Source organism: Dipodomys spectabilis, unplaced genomic scaffold (assembly GCF_019054845.1).
Source record: "Dipodomys spectabilis isolate Male_0828 unplaced genomic scaffold, ASM1905484v1 ptg000163l, whole genome shotgun sequence".
NCBI classification, from domain to species: Eukaryota; Metazoa; Chordata; class Mammalia; order Rodentia; family Heteromyidae; genus Dipodomys; species Dipodomys spectabilis.
This window is the reverse complement of record NW_024870840.1, coordinates 21,101,201-21,123,664: the sequence shown is the minus strand read 5'-3', so window position 1 is coordinate 21,123,664 and position 22,464 is coordinate 21,101,201. Positions and strand designations below refer to the sequence as shown.

At 48.3% G+C, this 22,464-nt stretch overlaps 3 protein-coding genes across 4 annotated transcripts in view; 2 read left to right on the top strand and 1 right to left on the bottom strand.

The window, feature by feature from the left end:
• Josd1 (Josephin domain containing 1) overlaps nt 1-22,464 on the top strand; it is a 312,495-nt gene that overhangs the window by 18,696 nt on the left and 271,335 nt on the right. The window lies entirely within an intron of this gene.
• On the bottom strand, nt 1,994-7,321 carry Cby1 (chibby family member 1, beta catenin antagonist). Of its 2 annotated transcripts, none has more exons than XM_042693148.1 (5): nt 7,191-7,321; nt 3,224-3,339; nt 2,967-3,072; nt 2,762-2,880; nt 1,994-2,647 (listed from the first exon to the last, which is right to left on the bottom strand). In XM_042693148.1, exons 2-5 carry the CDS (start codon nt 3,299-3,301, stop codon nt 2,567-2,569), a joined length of 384 nt encoding a protein of 127 aa, XP_042549082.1. In that variant the 5' UTR covers nt 3,302-3,339; nt 7,191-7,321; the 3' UTR covers nt 1,994-2,566. The 2 variants fall into 2 exon arrangements, with proteins under 2 accessions (XP_042549082.1, XP_042549083.1); XM_042693149.1 differs by having other exon boundaries at nt 3,224-3,336.
• The window catches only part of Fam227a (family with sequence similarity 227 member A), a 42,872-nt gene continuing 33,503 nt past the window's right edge, over nt 13,096-22,464 (top strand). The window contains 4 exon segments of the mRNA XM_042693054.1: nt 13,096-13,326; nt 17,047-17,129; nt 20,470-20,539; nt 21,461-21,537. Coding sequence (XP_042548988.1) covers nt 13,185-13,326; nt 17,047-17,129; nt 20,470-20,539; nt 21,461-21,537 — 372 coding nt within the window. The 5' untranslated portion in view covers nt 13,096-13,184.

Genomic DNA, 22,464 nt, shown 5'->3' with positions numbered 1-22,464 from the left:
CCTTGCACCCTCCCTCAGCTTTCTTTGCTCACAGTTAGCACTCTTTCACTTGAGCCACACCTCCATTTCTAGCTTTTTGCTGCTTAGTTGGAGATCAGAATCTCACAGATTTTTCTGCCCAGGCTAGCATCATACCAAGATCCTCAGCTCTTAGCCTTCTTAATAGGATTACAGGAGAGAGCCACTAGTGCCTGTCCTGGCTGGTTTCTTCAGTTAAAATAATAATAATAATAATGAACCAGGCACCAGTTGCTCACATCTGCAATCCTACCTACTCAGGATGCTGAGATCTGAGGATTGCAGTTCACAGGCAGCCTGGGCAGGAAGGTCTGTGGGACTCTTACTTCCAATTAACCAAAAAAGCCAGAAGTGGTGCTGTAGTTCAAGTTGTATAGGGCTGGGCTTTGAGCAAAATTGCTTGGAACAGCACCCAAGACCCTGAGTTCAAGCTCCAGGACTGATAACACAAAAAAGATGAAAAACCTGAGTTTTCATGAGAATTAAGTGTCCAGCATTGAAGGTGCTCAATGAATGGTTGCTCAAGTTATTGGCTTGGGTATAAGCAAACTCAGTTGTTCAGTTTTCTGCACCTGAAGACACACACCATGTGTAATCTGATGCTTTTTTTTTTTTTTTTTGGTCAGTCGTGGGGCTTGAACTCTGGGCCTAAGCACTGTCCCTCAGCTCTTCAGCTCCAGGCTAGCGCTCTACCACTTGAGCCACAGCGCCACTTCAGGCTCTTTCTGCTTATGTGGTGCTGAGATCAAACCCAGGGCCTCATGCATGCGAGGCAAGCACTCTACCACTGAGCCACCTTCCCAGCCCTGATGCTTTTTCTTCTGTGTTGAACAGTGTCCTTGATCAGGAAGTGAGGCTACAGGTGGAAGTCAATTCTGTTCTTCTGTCCATCCCCAGCAGCGCTCTGCTGGTAGCGGGGCAGACTGTCCCATGGAGGCAGCCTGGCCTCGGTCACGGTGGGCTCTGGTCCTACACCAGCTTCTACAATGGTTGTGAACATTGCATCCTTAGTGCAAACAGGCAGGAGGACAGTATTCACTGAGCACAGGGCTGAGAGGAAAAGATGGTGCAAAGGACGGAGGCCAGACCAGATGCAATGGGGATTCAGAAACTGCAACCATACAAGCAGCCCCCAGTTTAAAGCACTGGGGGCTTCACAAGCACTAGGTAGGGAGCACTGAGTTGCCACAAGGACACAGATACCTGCTCCATCACCACCACCACTGGCGCCTGGGGGCTGAAGCCAGGGGCCCCAAGCAGCATGTGCTGTGGGCTGTGGGCAACTGTACAGCGGAGGGCTTGCTGAGTGAGCAGAATTTGGTGATTTCTGTGCTGCCCAACCCCAGCACCCACCCCAACTTCACAAGTGGATTCTGCTCCAGCTAGAGGCCACCCACTCCAACCCAGGCGCTGGCTCCTGCCTGTCAACCAGTTCTTGCCTGCTGTGCTCAGGGGCCAGTTCTACCACCCTAAAACAGGAAGATAGGCTTGTGAGCACAGGAGACTTCCCTCTCCCGGTCAGCCTTCCCCAGTGCTCTCCTTCAAGCTGCTGTAAGAATTCTTTCAGTAAGCAACAGGAAGTAGAGAATCCGGGCTTCTGTTATTTCTGCTTCCCTCATCCCCCCCAAGTGCTGGCCCAACACTTTGCCACGGAGCCCCTACTCAGTCTAGATGCGCCTGGAACCACCCATGCTACTTTCTTCAGCCTACACAGAAATTCTTTTTTTTTTTTTTTTTTTTTGGGTCCGGTCGTGGGGCCTGAACTCTGGGCCTGGGCGCTGTCCCTCAGCTCTTCAGCTCAAGGCTAGCGCTCTACCACTTGAGCCACAGCACCACTTCTGGCTTTTTTCTTTCTGCTTATGTGGTGCTGAGGAATGGAACCCAGGGCCTCAGGCATACAAGGCAAGCGCTCTACCACTGAGCCACCTTCCCAGCCCCATACACAGAAATTCTTTAACACCATTTAATTAAAAAATATACAAACAAGAAAATAACACAGAACTACAATGTGCCTCAGGCCTGCCCTGCTGTGTCGCTGAAGCCAGGGGAAGTTGTGGACCTGGGGGTGAGTATTCTTTTAAGGGCAGGGAGGGTCCTTGGGGTGGGGGGCACAGTACCAAGAGAGTTGCTCATGCCAGATCCCAGATATAGGGCTCTCTGGGACTGGTGTCACACCCCAAACACCAGCATATGGGGTGAGAAGATGAGGTGCGGCTGCGTTTCCCACAGAGTCCACCCGCTGGGGTAACTCTAGGACATGTGCAGTTGTATGCTCACATGTGTTGGGTATGACCCTTTCAAAGGCTTAGCACCTGGGGCCTGCATGCGGCCTGGCAGCCCTGGGCTGTGCATCTGGGTGCTGTTCTAGTGACTGCCCTGGTCTGGCATCTCGGTTTCCTCCATCCAATGTCCCCCACTTCCCCGCAACACCCTCCCCCCGCCACTGCCAGCCCACCTCCTAGGACCGACTCCACCAGTGTGCCTACACGAAACAACTGGCTCAGCCACATCCTACTCCCTGGGGGGGGGGGTGCTCCCTTGAGTGCCTTCACTTCCTCCTCCGGCCCACGCTCTTCAGTTCGTCCAGTTCCTTCTCCATTAAGTGGGACTCAGCCGTGGTCTCTGAGAGCTGTAAGCAATGCACACTGTTAGAAAGACGCCCCTTGCAAGTTACAGCTCACGTTCTCAAAGGCCTCTGGGTGCTCCTCGAGCCCTGCTGGCCTGGAGGAGAGGGGAGTCTCACCATGTCCAGCAGGATGTCCACCTTCAAGCGCAAAAGATTGTTCTCTTCCTCCAACTGCTGATTCCGCCTGCGGAGGCGCTGGGCCTCCCTCCGGTCCACGCCCCCACTGATCCCTGTGTCTAGGGAACCACAGGCAGGAGTTAAGGGGGGAGTGGGTTATCCATTTGTCATCCTGTTGACCAAAACGGCAGGAAATGCAGCCCACCTGCTATCCACTGGCCATTTTCAAACTTCAGGTTTTGCCCTGCCAGGTTCATAGTGGGGGTTCCATATTCAAGTCCCAGCTCCACCTCACGAGTGGATCGGTCCAACTGTGGGCGAAACAGTTGATGGCATCAGAGGCCATGGAACACGAGCCCTGGTCCCAGTTCCTTTCCCATTAACTCTAGACCCCCCTACAAGGATGCCACTGGGGCCCATCCTCCCCAGTGAGACCATGCTGGGCCCCAGACCCATGCTCACAGCATGTAGGTTGGAGAGAGAAGCAGACTTCCGAGGAGGTGTCTTCTTCGGACTGAATATATTCCCAAAGAGAGGCATCTCTGGCCTGATGAAGAAAGAACCAACACTCCCTTTTCCTAGGGGCAGAGGGAAAAAGCCACACAAGTTGATCAGTGACCCCAGGCCATTGTTGTCAAATCATGGTAGCAGGTATTTTATTCCATGGCTATTACTGACCCTGCTAGCAACTCCTTAGAATAGGACCATCATTATAACTAGCACTGGAAAGGCCCGCGACTTTGTATGCCCAATAGCAGCTCGACACGGTAGGCGGTGAGCCCAGAACTTGCAGTTATCTCACTTAACTCCCATGCCCACCTTTCCACAAGCTCCTGCTCCTTACCCCATCTCACAGGTGAGTTTAAAAAGATATGGTCTTGGTGGGAGTTTCTGAAGCCAGGCCAGAGTGGCTCCATGTGATGGAGACTCAGGTTAGTCTCACACCTGCACGGCCAGGTTCCTGTCCAGGGTAAAGATGCTCTCTCGTTCTGCACATTGCTGCGAGCTATATCCCCAACTCATAACAGTGCCTTCCACTTTTTTTTTTTTTTTAGTCATGGGGCTTGAACTCAGGGCTTGGGTGCTGCCCCTGAGCTTTTGTGCTCCAGGCTAGCACTCTACCACTTTGAACCACAGCTCCACTCCCAGTTTTGGGGTGGTTAATTGGAGATGAGTCTCATGGGCTTTTCTGCCTAGGCTGGCTTCAAACTGCAACCCTCAAATCTTAGCCTCCTGGGGCTGGGAAGGTGGCTCAGTGGTAGAACGCTTACCTTGCATGCATGAGGCCCTGGGTTCGATTCCTCAGCACCACATAAGCCAAAAAGAAAAAAGCCGGGCTGGGCGCTGGTGGCTCACGCCTGTAATCCTAGCTACTCAGGAGGCTGAGATCTGAGGATCGTGGTTCAAAGCCAGCCCGGGCAGGAGAGACCGTGAGACTCCTATCTCCAATAAACCACCACAAAACTGGAAGTGGCGCTGTAGCTCAAGTGGTAGAGCGCTCGCCTTGAGCTGAAGAGCTGAGGGACAGCGCCCAGGCCCAGAGTTCAAGCCCCATGACCGACAAAAAAAAAAAAAAAAAAAAAGAAAAAAGCCGGAAGTGGCGCTGTGGCTCAAGTGGCAGAGCGCTAGCCTTGAGCTGAAGAGCTGAGGGACAGCGCCCAGGCCCAGAGTTAAGGTCCCACAACCGGACACCCCCCCCCCCCCGAAAAAAAAAAAGAGTCTCAAGGATGGCTTTGACCCTCGATCCTAAGATCTCAACCTCCCAAGTAGCTAGGATTACAGACATAAATCACTGGTACCCACTTTGGGATTTTCCTTTACCTTTTCCCCCTCTTGGGGTTTGAACTCAGGGTCTGTCCCTGAGCTCTTCTGCTCTACCACTTGTTCTTTTTTTTTTTTGGTGTGTGTGGGGGGTCTGGTCGTGGGGCCTGAACTCTGGGCCTGGGCGCTGTCCCTCAGCTCTTCAGCTCAAGGCTAGCGCTCTACCCCTTGAGCCACAGCGCCACTTCTGGCTTTTTTTTTCTGCTTATGTGGTGCTGAGGAATCGAACCCAGGGCCTCATGCATGCAAGGCAAGTGCTCTACCACTGAGCCACCTTCCCAGCCCCCGTCACTTGTTCTTATATGACAAGGTCACCTGTCCGCTGTGAGATGCGAGGTGTCCCAAAGGGGAGCACCACAACACAGAAGAGCTGCCTCAGCTCCCAGGAGAGTGCTACCTACCGCTGTGCACACAGGACCAGGGGAGATGATTCTCCACCATCACCTGGGCTGGGTGAAGGGGTCAACTTTTCATTTATACAGAAAAGTCTACAAATCTCAAGTCTGAAGTTTAATTAGTTTTACACACACACACCTTCCAGATCAGCCTCCAAAAGTCTTGCCTGTCAACTCAATTTAAGTATAGACTCATATATGAGGTCTTCTTTTACATCTGGCCTCTTATACTCAACATTGAGTTTATGAGATTTACCTATGTTGTGGTAGAGTTGTTTGTTCATTTGCATTGCTGTAATATTCTATTGCACAATCATATCAAGAGTTACTTGTCCATGCTATAGATGATAGACATGTAGACTCTTTCTAGTTTTTCAACTATTAAAATAGTGCTGCTGGCTGGGAAGGTGGCTCAGTGGTAGAGGGCTTGCCTCGCATGCATGAGGCCCTGGGTTTGATTTCTCAGTACCATACACACATAAACAGAAAAGGCCAGAAGTGGCGCTGTGGCTCAAGTGGTAGAGTGCTAGCCTTAAGCTGAAGAGCTCAGGGACAGCGCCCAGGCCCAGAGTTCAAGCCCCACAACCAAAAGTAAATAAATAAAAGAGTGCTGCTATTTGGATCTGTATTTCTGAACATCTTTTGGTCCTCTAGTTAAGAGGAATGGTCGTTAATCATAGAACATCTGTATCTTTAGTTTTAGTAGAAACTGCCAAGTAGTTTTCCAGTGGTTGGAATCCATTACACCCTACCTGTAATATACAAGAGATTGTTATCAACAATTGGTGTCACCTGCTTTTTAATTGTAGTCATGTTATTAGGTATGTAATGAGATTGCCTTAATTTGCTTTTCCCTATTACTTAAATTGAGCATCTTTTCATATATTCTTTGAACAGATTCTTTTTCTTCTCTTTCTCTCTTCTCTCTCCCTCCCTCCCTCTCTTTCCTTCCTTTCTTTTTTTCCTTCCTTCTTTTCTTTCTGTCTGTCTGTCTGTCCTGGGGCTTGAACTCAGGGCCCAGGCACTGTCCCTGAGCTCCTTTTGCTCAAAGCTACTGCGTTACCACTTGAGCCACAGCACCACTTCTGTTATCTTTTTTTTTTTTTTTTTGGCTGGTTAATTAGAGATAAGCGTCTCACAGATGTTCTGCTGACTTCAAATCTCCATCCTCAGATCTAAGCCTCCTGAATAGCTAGGATTATAGGCCAGTGCTCTACCACTTGAGCCACAGTGCCACTTCCGGTTTTCTGGTGGTTAATTGGAGGTAAGAGTGTCACAGACTTAGGCTGGAAAGGTGGCTCAGTGGTAGAGCGCTTGCCTTGCATGCCTGAGGCCCTGGGTTTGATTCCTCAGCACCACATAAGCAGAAAAAAAAAAGCTGGAAGTGACACTGTGACTCAAGTGGTAGAGCGCTAGCCTTGAGCTGAAGAGCTGAGGGACAGCGCCCAGGCCCACAGTTCAGGCCCCACGACTGGACTCCCCCAAAAAAGTTAAAAAAAAAATAATAAAAAGAGTGTCACAGACTTTTCTGCCGGGGCTGGCTTTGAACCGTGATCCTCAGATCTCAGCCTCCTGAGTAGCTAGAATTACAAGTGTGAGCCACCTACGCTCGGCTCCAGGAGATTCCTATCTCCCATTAACCACCCCCAAACTGGGAGTGGAGCTGTAGTAGATCTCTCAAAGTGGTAGAGCACTACCCTTGGGCACAAAAGCTCAGAGCCAGTGCCCAGGCCCTGAGTTCAAGCTGCAGGATAAGCACCAAAAAAACAAAACGCAAACACACACACAAAACAAACCCACAATACTTCGCCTAACCTGTAACTTGCCTTTTTTCATGCTTTTCAAGGCTGATGCTCCACTACTTGAGCCACAGCTCCCCTTCCAGCTTCTGCCGGATTTGCGGGCCCCGGTTGGCCCCCACCCCGATCCTCAGATCTCAGCCTCCGAGTTAATGAGAGTAACAGGCAGGAGCCCTCCGGCCCAGGCTTCGCTGTCACGGAGGGTCCCGGCGTGAAGAGGCAGCCAAGTGCTCCTCCCGCACGCAGTAACGGCGGTGAACCTGCGCTCACGCACCACCTCGGCGGTCAGCGTCCGGATCTTCAGAGACACCACGGACCCGGCCTCCCCGGGGCCCCTCCGGGCAGGCCCGAGCGACCTCCCCGCCGCGGAAACACCAGGCTGCGCTGCGCTGCCTGCCGGGCTCAGTGACGTACCTGATGTGTCCCGAAGCCGGGGGGAACAGCCACTCCTGAAACCGCCTTCGAAGACCAGACCCCAGCCCGGGTCACCCGCCGCAACCGCGGCCGGTGGAACCCTCGCCTCAGGTACCCCCCGCCCCGCCTCGCACGCATGCGCGGCCCCGTTCCGGACTCTACCACCAAGGAAGAGGGGGGTGCTGGTTCCCAAGGCGAGCCTACGCGAGAGTCCCAGCCTGCTTCGGAACCCCTGTGGACTCCCTTGGATATATTAAATAGATTTTACGATGGAAGTGTACCCAGGAGTCGTTGATATGCCCCGTGTGCTAGAGGGCAGAACGAAGGAATGCTACTCTCACCCGCTCAGGAGACATTGGTCTGGTCCCAGCCCCCGCGGCAGTCGCCGTGGTAACGGCGTCAGGCAGGCGGACGCGGGAGGTCACCACGCTCCCATTGTGGAGGAAAAGGTGAAGGAGGGGATGGTGTCTAGAGTTGCCGGGACAACGCCAGGACTCACAGTAGCAACACGGGCCCGGCTCTCCTCCTTGCCCCGCCCAGGCCTCCAAGCAAAAGGCACCCCTTGTCTGGTGGATCATATGATGGGGCTACGGTGCCTGGGGCTCGCCCGGGACCTAGCGGAAGCACCTAGTCGGACCGTGGCGGAACCCGCCCGGAGTCGGGCAGGGTCAGCTGATTCTTCCAGGTAAGACTGAAGGATGGATGTCATCCTGTCATCCACGGTGGCGGGGCAAGCCCGCCCTTGCCGCCCCGTCCCCCCGCCCCCTCTCCCCAGGATCCTCGGCTTCTACAAGGAAAACTGGAGTTCCAGGTACCCGAACCCAGTTCGGAATTCTACTCTGCATTGTAGCTCCATTTGGTCACTGGCTGCCTTGAGTGTACCATGGTCAGCCATGCGACGAGGAAGGACAGGACCAGGGGTTCTGCCGCTACACCACAACACTGCCTCCATCTCTCACATCCAATATCAGCACAAGCCAGCCCGGCGCTGTTCAATAGAAACATAAGCCGCATGGGTAATTTGTGAAAATTCTAGTACTTATATTTTTAGGGTCAAAATAAAAGATCAGTATAGTTAATTTGAATAATGCTTTATATAACACCATATGTTCCATACGATCCTCATTTCAGATATAATTAATATTAAAATTTTTCCTGCTTGGGTTTTTTTTTTAAATGATTTAAAAATTTAGTTGGGCTCCTGCTATCAATGTTTTACACCTGTAATCCTAGCTACTTGGGAGGCTGAGATCTGAGAATCAAGGTTTGAAGCAAGTCCGATGGTTAATCTTTATAATTAACCACCAAAAAAGTTGATAGTAGAGTTAAATTGTAAAGCAACAGCCTTGAGCAAAAAAGCTAAGCAAGAATGCCCAGGCCCTGAGTTCAAGCCCTAGTACTGGCATACACACACACACACACACACACACACACACACACACACACACACACACACACACACACACACACACACACACACCAGGCACCAATGGCTTATGCCTTTAATCCTAGCTAATCAGGAGGCTGAGGTCTAAGGACTGAGCTTCAAAGCTAGCCTGGGAAGGAAATTCCATGAGCTGCATCTCCAATTAGCCACCAAAAAGCTAAAAGTAGAGCTGTGGCTCAAGTGGAAGAGAGCTAACCTTGAGCCAAGAAACCTCAAGGATGGCACCCAGGCCCCTGAGTTCAAGCCCCAGGACCAGCATAAATAAATAACAAACAAATACAGTTTACTCTTTTTTTCATGCTAATAAAATTCAAGGGCTCACTTGTCACATGTGGATAGGGACCACTGCGATGATTTAGTTTAACTGTTTTTATGAGTTATAATTATTTAATGATTTGAATTATACAAGTCTTCCACAGAAGATTTAAGCCAGAAGGGTCAAGACTGGTTTACTTCACTGTCCTGTCCCCAGCAGAAGCACACCCATTGACTTGTGGGAGGGGGTATCAGAATGAGATCTGTGTCATCCTGTGCATCAGAACGACACAAGACCATCTAACGCCAATGTCAGCATGGTTTCTATGGAATAGAACAGGTCAGCTTTAAATTGGGGACATTCAAATCTCAGGTGTCAGAATGTGTGCTCCCCAATGGCACAAAGTTCCTTTTTCTCCCACTCATCTGCCTCCAGCCCATAGCACAGTGCTTGCCACCATGTATTCAATGAAGCCACTCTTTTCCCTCCTCCTCCTCCCCAAGTAATGTCAGTAAAAACTGAGTATGTTTCAGAATACCCTTAAATGGTAGGATGAAAAATCCAGCAGGGAACTGTGTGTGTATTTTAAACATTTCTCACAAGAAGCGTGCCATTGAATTCTCCCACAGGCATGAGTAATAAAGTCAGACTAAAGTGGGAGTTTCTTGACAGCTAGCTAAGCCTGGCTTTTCAGAGAACATGTAGTTTTCCAGCCATGCTAGCAAATGGGTAGGAAGAAAATGAGAATCCTCTTCCTTTTTACCTCTTCCCCCTTTCCCTGTATGGCTAAAGACTAGAAAACCGTGTTAACTTAGGCCTGAGTTAGACTTTCCTATGATCCAGATATCTTGGGACAGCCCAAGATGAATTGGATTATAGATAGTATGGTGATGAAATCCAAAAGAAAAATTAAATATTGAGTGATTATTTTACTATTGCTGGTGAGTTACTCGCTAAGGAGATTAGACACAACTTATTCCAGTTTGATATTTTAAGTGCTGTAATAGATGGAAATAGAACTCTGAGCTTTTATAGAAGAATTGTGGTACTAATGGCACAGAATAATTCTCGGTTTTTCAAAGACAGATCACCTGTGCTGAGTCCCATAGATGGAAGGGCAGGTGTAATAGCACAGAGGCATGAATAGCTTAGCACTGTCAAGGACCAGGAAGGTCAGTGGGTCAGAAACATAGGATGCATGACTGGGGAGAAGTGGGTAGAACAGAAGACTAAACTAGAGGAGAGGTTAAAGAAAGTGTAGTAAAAGAGACCCTGGAGTAATTTTCCCAGTAAGCTTGACCTTTGCTCTCTATGTATGAGCTGTTTGAGGGAAGCTCATAAGTCTTTGATTTCACAGAAGCAGGATTGTGCTGGAGGGTTAGCATATGGTGACTGATAAGTGAGAAAGCCAGGCACTGGTGGCTCACGCCTGTACTCCTAGCTACTCAGGGGGCTGAGATCTGAGCATCATAATTCAAAGCCAGCCTAGGAAGGAAAGTCTCTGAGACTCTCAATCTCTCCCTTTCTCCTTCCCTCCCTCCTTCCTCCTTCCCCCCTCTCTCTCTGCCAGTTTTGGGGCTTGAACTCAGGATCTGGGCACTGTCCCCATGCTTCTTTTGCTCAAGACTATTACTTTACCACTTGAGCCACAGCGCCACTTCTGGCTTTTTCTGTGTATGTGGTACTAAGAAATAGAACCCAGGGCTTCATGCATGCTAGGCAAGCACTAGGCCACATACCCAGCCCTCCCTGAGACTCTTATCTCTAATTTACCACCAGAAAACTGGAAGTGGTGCTGTGGCTCAAAGTGGTAGAGCGCTAGCCTTAAATGCAAGAGTTCAGGGATAGCCCTCAGGCCCTGAGTTCAACTCCCATGACCAAGAAAAAGGAAAAGAAAGAAAAAGAATGGACTTCAGGGGTTGGAGGTATGGCCAATGAATGGAAGCAACTATAGGTACTGAATTGGAGTCCTGGTCTCAAACCTAGAAAAAAGAAAAGAAAAGAACAGGCTTCATGCCCATGCCTATATAATCCTAGCTGCTCAGAAGGCTGAGATCTGAGGATTATGGTTCAAAGGCCAGCTCTAAAAGAAGTGTCCATGAGACTCTTATTTCCAATTAACTAGCAAAAAGCCAGAACTAGAAGTGTGGCTCAAGTGGTAGAGTGCTAGCCTGCAACAGAAAAAGCCAAGTAAGATTGAAAGGCCCTAAATTCAAGCCCTAATACCAACACACAGACAGACAGACACACAGACACACACACAGACACACACAGACACAGACACACTCACACACACACACACACACACACACACACACACACACACACACAGAGTGGGCTTCATGTCAGGCATGGGTTGCTAATACCTGTAATCCTAACTACACAGGAGGCTGAGATGGAAAGGATTATGGGCTTGAGGCTGGCCCTGGAATACATATGAAACTTCTTCTTGACCAATTGCTGGGTGTAGTAGTGTATACTTGCCATCCTAGCTACGTGAGAGACTGATTACTATTCCAGGTCAGTCTAGTTAGAAAATATCCATGAGCCAGGCACTGGTGGCTCACACCTATAATCCTAGCTCCTCAGGAGGCTGAGATCTCAGGATCACAGTTCAAAGCCTGCCTGAGCAGGAAAGTCCATGAGACTCTTATCACCAATAAGCCACTAGAAAACCGGAAGTGGCACCGTGGTTCAAGCAGTAGAGCGCTCACCTTGAGCTAAAGAGTGCAGGGACAGTGCCCAAGCCCAGAGTTCAAGCCCCACAACTGACAAAAAAGAAAAGAAAAGGAAAAATATCCATGAGCCTCTATCTCAATGAAAGCAGCTGGATGTAGTGGCACATAGCAGTCATTCTCACTATGGCCAGAGCTAAAAGATAGGATGGTGGTTCAGATGCATACCTGGGCAGGAAGTGTAAACTGAAAAATCACCAGCATAGGAAAGGACTAGAGGTGACATTCTGTGGTCAAAACCTGCCTAGCAAACAGAAAGCCATGGCTTCAAACCTTGGTACAGCAAAAACAAAACAAAAATGAATGGACTGCACCAACAAAAGCCTTTCTTCCTCTCAGTACCTGTGGGTCATGTGCCTTATCATCAGCCCCCACTTAGCAGGTGAGCATGGCTTTTTTGTTTTGCCTTGTTTACAAATTTCTGCAGTATTCATGTCATGAAACATGGGCTGGAGGCATTATGGAGTTTATTGGTATGTTCAAGCACCACTGTCCTATAGACAGCTATGGGAAAGTTTGAAATATGAAATGAGTCCAGTTGGCTGCCATTGGCCAGAAAGGAACACTCTTCCGCACACTCCCTGGCCTGAGATGTCCTCACAAGTCACTCCCGCCTCCACGACTCCTCCTGCCTCCCACTGCAATTGTCTTCAAACCTGACACCAGCAAACAAGAGCTGGATAAACAGACAATCTTGAGATTGGCAGTACAGACACTTTCAGGCAAGCAAAAACAATAAGCTGAAAATTTAACCTTTGTGTTTTGTTATCGTTGTTGGTTTTTGTGTATGTGTATATGTTGGAACTGGGGCTTAAACTCGGCCTCACAAGCTTGTTTTATTTTTTTGGTGTTGTTGTTCGTTTTTGTTTTTTTTTCCTCAAGGCTGATGCTTTACCACTTGAGTCACAGCTCCACTTCCAGTTTTCTTTCTTTTTTTTTTTTTTGGGTCCGGTCGTAGGGCCTGAACTCTGGGCCTGGGCGCTGTCCCTCAGCTCTTCAGCTCAAGGCTAGCACTCTACCACTTGAGCCACAGCGCCACTTCTGGCTTTTTTCTTTTTTTGCTTATGTGGTGCTGAGGAATCGAACCCAAGGCCTCAGGCATGCAAGGCAAGCGCTTTACCACTGAGCCACCTTCCCAGCCCCCACTTCCAGTTTTCTGATAGTTAATTGGAAATAAGAGTCTCATGAACTTTTCTGCCCACGCTACCTTAGAACCATAATTCTCAGATCTCAACCTCCTGAGTAGCTCGGATTATAGTCGTGAGCCACCAGTACCTGGCTAAAATTTAATCTCTTAAAATAGAAAATTCCAATTACCAAAAACAAAAGGAAGCCAACAAAAGCAGGACCCTGTCACCTCCTCTGTCAGGAAGACAAGAGGCAAATGGTTATCCCACGGTGAGTACATGTATATCTTTCTCTCTTGGGTTTTCTAAGATGGGTCCATGCTATCTGTGATTTCCAGGAGGCTGACTGAAGGAAGAACAAGATAGGAGTGGGAAAAGAGAAGCTTTCAGACATGAAAACTTCGTTTGCCAGTTTGTGAGATTTGGACAATGGAGTTTATGAGGCATCTGGAAGTCATCAACGAAACCAACTTTCCAATGATACCCATAGATAAGCACCTGACCGCCTCACTGCGCATCCGGCAGGCAATGGAGGATTCTCTGAGGAAGGATTTAAAGGAACATCCACCCTGTATCCTGGCCACATGCACTACGGAGTCAGACCTCAGAGCAGTGATTAGTGCTAGTGTCTATGCTTGTGTCTATATAGCTTGTACTATATGTTTTCCTAAATGTTTAAATTCTAGTTGTTATTTGAAATGGGACTATAAGGATTGTTTTGAATTGAGATGTTTTTGTTTTTTGCCTGCCCTGAGACTTGAACTCAGGGGTACTGTCCCTGAGCTTATTTTGCTCAAGGCCAGCACTCTACTACTTGAGCCACAGTACCACTTCTAGCTTTTGCTGTTGATGTGGTACTGAGGAATGGAAACCTGGGTTTCATGCATGCTAGGCAAGAACTCTACCACTAAGCCCAGACCTCTCCCTTAGCTTTTTGCTCAGGGCTGGCACTCTATCCTTTGAGCTACACCTCCACTTCCAAACTTGTGTGTGTGTGTGTGTGTGTGTGTGTGAGTGTGTGTGTGTGTGTGTGTGTGTGTGTGTGTGTGAGAATTGGAGGCTCATGGACTTTCTGCCTGAATGGGCTTCAAACTATGATCTTAGATCTTAGCCTCTTTTTTTTTTGGGAGGGGGAGGATCCAGTCATGGGGCCTGAACTTTGAGCCTGGGCGCTGTCCCTCAGCTCTTCAACTCAAGGCTAGCGCCCTGCCACTTGAGCCACAGCGCCACTTCCGGCTTTTTTCTTTTTGCTTATGTGGTGCTGAGGAATTGAACCCAAGACCTCAGGCATGCAAGGCAAGCACTTTACCACTGAGCCACCTTCCCAGCCCCAGATCTTAGCCTTTTGAGTAGTTAGAATTATAGGCTATGAACCCAGTTAATTTTTTTTCTTTTCTCTTTTTTCTTTCTTTCTTTCTTTTTTCTTTTTTGCCAGTATTGGAGCTTGAACTCAGGGCCTGGGCACACTGTCCCTGAGCTTCTTTTGCTCAAGGCTAGCACTCTACCACTTGAGCCACAAGCTACTTCTGGCTTTTTCTGTTTATGTGGTACTGAGGAATCAAACCTAGAGCTTCACACATGCTAGGTAAGCACTCTACCACTAAGCCACATTCCCAGTTCCCAGTTAATTTGGTTGTAACTGATTTAATTAGAAAGAGCCCCAAAAGAAGAAGGCCTGAATGCTTTTACTGAAAGAATGGAGAAGAAGAGAAAAGAAGTTCATTGTGTTTTGTCTCCTTCCAGCTCTTTTCCAAAGTCTGGTTGTTCTAGATGTAATAGATAGCAACTAGGAAGTCCTGGGCCAGGCCACTATGGGCTTTGGTATTGGGAGCCCCCTGGGCTTCAATAGCACTTGAGGATTGAACTCAGTGCCTTGCACTTGCTAGGCAAGTGCTCTACTACTTGAGGTAAAACCACAAATCTTTTGGCTTTTAGTTTACTTTTCAGGTGATAAGGTCTCCATGGCTTCTTCCCTGGACCAGCCACAGACCTTCAATCCCTTTACCTCTGTCTCCTGAATACATGTGTATGCTACCAAATGTGGCTTGCTTTTGAGATGCTGTCTTACTGACTTTTGCCAGGGCCACTCTTGGACCAAGATCCTCCTTGTCTTCATCTCCTGAGTATCTGTGCTTATAGGTGTGTACTATCACATGTGACTCCATCTTTGTCAATGTTTTATTCTGGTTGACCCCCACCTCTCCTCCCCAGTCAGCCCTTCTGCCTGGGCCTAGTGTTTGCCCCTCTGATATCATCCAGGCTCTACCAGCACCTGCCTTCCCTGGTCCTGTTTTCATGGAGCTTCATATCACTTCTGAAATGTGTTCCAGCATCACAGAAGCCCATCTCCTGGCAACCCTGGAGCCCACCCTGCAAGTAGCACTCTCCACTCTCTGGTTATAAATAACCTGTGTCATACCTTCAAGCCAGGTGGCCTCCATACAAAGTGTGTCCATGTGTCCCTCTCCCATTCTGTACCTCTCTGAAACTACAAAGCACCTACATCTGCTTCAGGGTCTCACTTTCCCGGGCCTCTTTCTAATGCACCCTCTTTCTTTCTGATCCCTCATATCATACCCTAATCCTCCATTTCACTTTCTGTGATTTGTCAGGTCCTTCTTGGTGTCTTCTCTTTTCAATCATCTTCTGATTGGTAAGAACACTTGAGCCTAATGGAGGAGGGTAAAAGAGTGAGCTATTCTGGACTGGAGTGATAGGATTATAGGCCTTTATAAAGGCTCTGTCCTAGATATTCTATCTGAGGCAGCTGGCGTTAAGACAGAAAAAAAAATGTATAAGTTCAGAGGGGAGCAAGAGAGTCCATAAAACTGAGCATGTTTCAACAGAGGTAAACAAGGTCAGGGTAACCTTTGACCTAATCATCCCTCACCTGATAATCTTTCTTAAAGAAACAGCTCTGTACATGACCACATGCATCACAACATGTTTTATTGCTACAAAAAGTTATAAAGAGCTGGGTGCCAGTGGCTCACATCTATAATCCTAGCTACTCAGGAGGCTGAGATCTGAAGATCGAGGTTCAAAGCCAGTTCTGGCAGGAAAGTCCATGAAACCCTTATCTCCAACTAACCGCCAAAAAAGCTGGACATAGAGATATAGAAGTGTGGCTTAAGAGGTAGAGTGCTAGGGGCTGGGAAGGTGGCTCAGTGGTAGAGCGCTTGCCTTGCATGCATAAGGCCCTGAGTTCGATTCCTCAGCACCACATAAGCAGAAAAAAAAAGCCGGAAGTGGCTCTGTGGCTTAAGTGGTAGAGTGCTAGCCTTGAGCTGAGGAGGTGAGGGACAGCGCCCAGGCCCAGAGTTCAGGCCCCACAACCGGACCCCCCCCCCCCCCCAAAAAAAGAGGTAGAGTGCTTTAAATGAAAAAGCTAAGGGACAATGTCCAGGCCCTGAGTTCAAGCCCCAGTTCCAGCATACACCCACACACACAAAAATTATAAACAGCTTCAATATCAATAGCCAAGGAACAGTTATGTATATGAAGATGAATATTCAAAATGGGTTAGTATAGAGTTATTAAAAATTATTGTTATAAGCAGGACCCATCAGCTGCACTGGACATTGATTAAAATGAACTAAGCAACTCAATAGCAGCAGTGGGAGGGAGGGAACAAGTGGGAAAGAGGAAACAGCGGATGCTATGCAAAACAAAAGAAATGTACATATCACCCAATGTGGAAGAAATAACTACATCCCAAAGCTCATAGAACTCACCAATGTGATAGACCACAATAGACCATTTGCCCCATGAAAGTTAGAATGTGTTTGTGACTTTAAGTAAGCATCACTATCCCACAATACTGTGAAATTTGGGATATTACTTAATCACTTAATCACAATAAAGAATTGGAAAAAAAATTAGTTAGATCCAGGCAGAAAAAAAGGAAAATGATTGTTATGAAGATCCTTTAGCTATATAGAAAGTGAGGGTAGAAGAGAAGACAGAGTAAAACAGGCTTTCACTGAGACTGTAATTGTGCAAAAAAAGTATGTATATGAAAAACATTGGAAGCAATGTGTTCCATGCCTATAGTTACAGCTACTTAGGAGGCTGAGGCAAAAGGATCACAAGTTTGAGGCAGGCTGGCCTACTTAATGAGATCCTGTCCATCCCCCTCCAGAATGTCCCGAGATTCCAAGAGTTTCTAGGAAAGTGGCATTGTGGGTACGATGTCTACAATATGATAGATTTTCATTCATACTTTAACAAGATCAAAAGTGTGCAGAGGAAATCATGAGTGGAGAGATTCCTTAACAAACTTGCCTCCTAGCGTGCCTTATTGGCTCCATGCAGCAGGTGAACCAAAGGATGGGTGGAATAGACCTGAGTCTCAATGAGATGACCAATAGCCTGGTGAGTTGCGGGCACTGGGGCTGAGGCCAGGCCTCTGGGAAGGAAGGGTCTGGGGGTCCTCAAGAGTTGTGTTGGGTTCAGGCCTGTAGTCTTAGCTACTCAGGAAGCTGAGATCTCAGGATCATGGTTCAAAGGCAGCCCAGGCAGGAAAGTCAAAAGGTAGAGCACTCACCTTGAGCTAAAGAGCTGAGGAACAACATGTAGGCCCCAAGACCGACCCAAAAAAAAAAAGTTGTGTTGGCTTAGAGACCCTTTGTTTATTTTAAAACATGGTTCAGTTTCTTCTCCTTTGTTGCTTTGTACTTGTTATAGCAGAGCAATGACTGCTGAACTCCTTACATGCCAGGCTGCAAACTAGAAACTTAAAAGCTGCTTTTTATTCATTTTTGTTAGAAAATATATAAAACAGGCCCTCCAAGAATTCTCAAATACATACACGCACACACAGCTGGGTGGCGGGGAGGGCAGGGGTTCTCAGGGCTCAGCAAGAAGCACTGGTGACACAGCTCAGGCAAGGTGGAGGAACACCATCTTCCTGACTATCTTTGGTTGGAGCACCAGTGTATGTTTGATTATCTCTCTCTTTTACAGTAATTAAGAAGTATGAGACATTGATCTAAAAAAAAATCTCTAAGATAGATTTAGATATTTCTAAATGAGAACAGCAAAGTAATAGCCACGGACCGAGAGTTAATGCCAGGCACCTGGTTCTCAAAGCTGTGAGGCCTCTGGGGCAGTCAGCCGGGTGACCCACCTCACTGCATACCTGGCAGCTGAGGGAAGACTGTGATGAAGGGGACCACTGTTGGGGAACCCTGTGTGCTGTGCACAAGTTCACGGCCGAACCCACAAGCTTTTTCAGCTATAATAGAGGTCACCCACTGGCAGTCTGGGCCCAACGCTGGCCTGCAGCAGCTGACCCTCAGACTTCCAGCCAGCCCGCTTCCTCTGCAGTAGTCTCGCAGTTTCTACAGGCCTGACCTTTGTCCTACTTCACTCCCTGTCCCAGTCAATGTGTCTTTTTTTTGTCATGGGGCTTGAACTCTGAGCCTGGGCACTGTTCCTGAGCTCTCCAGCTCAAGGCCAGCACTTTACACTTTCAGTGCCACTTCCCGTTTTCTAGTCGTTTATTGGAGATAAGAACCTCACGGACTTTCATGCCCAGACTGGCTTTGAACATGACTCTCAGATCTCAGCCTCTTGACTAGCTAGGATTACAAGCATGAACCACCAGCGCCTGGCTCAGTCACTGTGTCTTTAAGCACAGTGCCAGGGACTCGAGGCTTGCCCAAGCTCTTGGTGGGTATATAGTTAAAATAAGAACTTAAACCTCAAGAAACAATGAAGGGTCTCTCTCTTTCCCTGGTAGGATCTGGCAGGAAGCTGCCTAGAATCCTCAGCTCTCCTGCGTGTTTGATTTTTTTTTTTAACCACTCTGGGGCTTGAACTCAGGGCCTGGGCACTGTCCCTGAGCCTCTTTTGCTCAAGGCTAGGGCTCTATCACTTGAGCCATATTGTCACTTCTGGCTTTTTCTGTGTATGTGGTAGTGAGGAATGGAACCCAGGACTTCATGGGTGCTAGGCAAGCACTCTACCACTGAGCCACATTCCCAGCCCTCCTGGGTGTTCTTGACTGTCACTCACAACCAGGATGGGGCTGCCAGGAGCAGCCTGGAGTCTCCATGTGACCTGGGCGGGAGGACCCCTTCCTGGTCCTTCTTGCTCGTGGCCCAGGAAGCTGGTCAACTGGGCTGGCACTGACTGCCTACTGCCAGCAACCCGTCCTTGGCCTATCCTGTCTCCCTCTTTGGGTTACCGTCTGCCATGACCTTTGTATTCCTCCTGGTCCCGCTGTATAGTTCACTTCTCACCCAGCATTCACTGCCAGGTGGTTTCTTTAGCATCCACTCTGCCCTGGAGGTGTCACTCAGCATCTGGAACAGAGGTAACTCTCTTATCCAAGCACAGCGCTGGCTGGCCTCTTGGTTTTTCAACCAGTACAACTAGAGAATCACTGGCTTCATCTTTCCTTCTTTTCTTTTTTATTATATTGGGGGGTGAGGAATTAGATCAAGAGAAGATTTTTGACCGTATGCCAATCCATAGCATTAATTACCTGGTAGGGAGCAGCCCTGATTGTTCCTGTGATAGGTATGTGTGTGTGTGCACGTGTGTGTGCGTGTGTGCATATGCATGCCCATGCTGGTACTAGAACTTGAACTCAGGATCTCAAAGTCTTGTCTTGCTTGGCTTTTTTCTCTCAAAGCTGGCATTCTACCACTTGAGCCACATCTCTACTTTTGGCATTTTGCTGGTTAATTAGAGGTAAGAATCTTTTAGAAGGGACTGGGAAGGTGGCTCAGTGGTAGAGTGCTTGCCTTGCATGCATGAGGCCCTGGGTTCGATTCCTTAGCACTACATACGCAGAAAAAGCCGGAAGTGGTGCTGTGGCTCAAGTGGTAGAGTGCTGGCCTTGAGGTGAAGAGCGCAAGGACAGTGCCCAGGCCCAGAGTTCAAGCCCCATGACCAAAAAAAAAAAAAAAGAATCTTTCAGTCTGGCATCCAGTCTGGTCTCTTGAGTAGCTAGGAGTAATGTTATAAGCCACCAGTGCCTGGCTGTGTTAGTGGGCTTTTATTGTTGTTTTTGGTTTATCAGTGTTGGGGGTGGGTGGGTGGGTGGTGGTGGTGGTGGTGGTGTTGAATTTCGAGCTTGGGCTCTGTCCCTGATCTCTTTTTGCTCAAAGCTATGGAGCCACTTCTGGTTTTCTGGTGGTTCGTTGGGGATAAGAGTTTCATGGACTTCCCTGCCTGGGCTGGCTTGGAATGGTGATCCTCAGATGTCAGCCTCTTGAGTATCTAGGATTACAGGTATGAGCTACCTGTGCCAGGTTGGTGCTAGTGTTTTCAAATACGCTGTAAGCACTTTACATGATTGTACCCTGGAAGGTAGCTATTATTACCTACTCCTATTGAGAGATCAAACGATGGCTTATAACCTATGATGCTGTGATCAGAATTCTGTTTTAACCCCTCAGAGGTGTAGGGGGTGGGCACAAGAGGGTACTGGTTTGGGAGATGTGTTGGTAACACTGAGGAGGGATGTGGAGGAGGGAAGGAAGCTGTCAGTGACATCAGTGGCCACAGGTCCTATCACCTAGGGGAAGAGATGCAGCTGACTTTGCTTCTCCCCCCCCCCCCCCCCCCCCCCCCGGTATGGAGCTCCAAGCCTTTTGGATACTAACAAGTAAAAAGACCTGGACCCCTCCAACCCCTGCCCTTCCCTTCCCCAGGATTTACACTAACCCCTAATGCCACTTTTTTTTTCTTCTGATTTTTGAAGGCGATTGAGAAATATGAGATGGAGAAGAATATTTTAAAAGAGAAAAGTCGCAGCAGCCCAGCAGACAGAGGCAAAAATACTTTCTCAAGCCTTAGCAGTGTTTGTCTGGAGTTTGATTTTTTAGTATTGAGTTTTTTAGGCCCTGGCTCTGGTTTGGCATTCTGTGATGCTGGGGGCTAAATTCAGGGACCTGCACACACTGAGCAAGGGCTCCACCACTGAGCTATACCCTTAACTCTGATTGTTCAGTTTTTGAAATGCAACAGAGAATAATTCCAGAGTTGTAGATGAGGATCTTTTTGTCCTGCCTCTGAAGGAGCCTTAACTCTGACTTCTTGAAGCCAGGCACTAGTGGTACACACCTGTAATCCTAGCCACTCAGGAGGCTGAGAGCTGAGGATTGTGATTCAAAGTCAAACCTGGGCAAGAAAGTCCTTGAGACTCTTTATTTCCAATTAACTACCAAAAAGACAGAAGGGGAGCATGGCTCAAGCAGTAGAGTACCAGCCTTAAGCAAAAAAAGTTCAGGGACAGAGCCCAGATTCTGAGTGCAAGCCCCAGTACCAGCGCGCGCACACGCACACACACACACACACACACACACACACACACACACACACACACAATCTTTGACTTCCTGATGATGTCAAGAAAAGAAGTAGGGAGAATGATGCAGGACCCACCTACTATGTGACATGTGATCCGGGCACTGGCAGTCCTTGTGAAGTCTTCATAATGGTCCACTTGGGAGGTAGGTGCCATTGGATAGGTTTTGCAGCTGAAGAATCAAGGGCCAAGAGGCAAGTCTGCGCTCCCTAATTGCTTCTGATCTGATAGGGAAGGGGACCTTAGTAAGTCAGGGACACAGTGGGGATCTAGCAAGGCCAGCATGGGGCCCGTCTGTTGAATGACAAGTTCTAGTCATGCAGCACCCAGCCGTGGGCCCAGCCCACGGCTTCTCATTTCTGGTTTCTCTTCCTCCATCCTTTAGACAAGAGTTCGAAAAGATTTCTACTTACCTGCAAAGGCTCAGAACTCCGGACTAGCAGGGTTTCCATACCAAAAAGGGTAAGGACCAAGGACTACAGCTACTTTTTACCATTTCTACTGGGCCTGAATTAAATTTTATTCCTGGGGAGGGAGAACATGGTGCTTGGGGAGGGAACCACTCGAATGAAGAAAACCATGGTTCCTTTTCATTTATTATTATTTTTTTCTTGTCATGGCCCTTGAACCCAGGACCTGGGTGTTGTCCCTGAGCTTTTTTGCTCAAGACTAATGCTCTACCACTCTGAGCCACAGTTCCCTTTCTGGTTTTCTGGTGGTTAATTGGAGATAATAGTCATCATGGGGCTGGGAAGGTGGCTCAGTGGTAGAGCGCTTGCCTTGCATGCATGAAGCCCTGGGTTCGATTCCTCAGCACCACATAAGCAGAAAAAAAAAAAAAAAAGCTGGAAGTGGCACTGTGGGTCAAGTGGTAGAGCACTAGCCTTGAGCTGAAGAGCTGAGGGACAGCGCCCAGGCCCAGAGTTCAAGCCCCACGACCAGACCAAAAAAACAAACAAACAAAATAGTCATCATGGACTTTTCTGCCTGGGCTGGCTTCAAACTACAATCCTTGGATCTCAGGCTCCTGAGTGACTAAAATTACAGGCAGGAGCCACCAGTGCCTGGCTTCCCTTTTTCAAAGGGCTTACAATAGCGCAGTAATTCTAGAGGTTCTTTGACACACTTGAATGGACAGAGCCTGACTCCAGTGTCAGAAAGGGTCAGACACAGAAAAAAGAAGGTATGTTATTGTTGTAAACTGTCAAAATGATGGACCCTGTATATAGATATAGATATAGATATTTTTTTTTGCCAGTCCTGGGACTTAAACTCAGGGCCTGGGCACTGTCCCTGAGCTCCTTTTGCTTAAGGCTAGCAGTCTACCACTTGAGCCATAGTGCCACTTCTGGCTATTTTGGTTTATGTGGTACTAAGGAATGGACCCCA

What these genes read in the sequence shown, in the direction of transcription:
- Cby1 (XM_042693148.1), bottom strand. Translation starts at nt 3,301, where the DNA reads ATGCCTCTCTTTGGGAATATATTCAGTCCGAAGAAGACACCTCCTCGG. An exon ending in CTCTCTCCAACCTACATGCT is followed by an intron (nt 3,073 to 3,223) that starts GTGAGCATGGGT and finishes TTTCGCCCACAG; the next exon opens with TTGGACCGATCCACTCGTGA. An exon ending in TGGACATCCTGCTGGACATG is followed by an intron (nt 2,648 to 2,761) that starts GTGAGACTCCCC and finishes CATTGCTTACAG; the next exon opens with CTCTCAGAGACCACGGCTGA.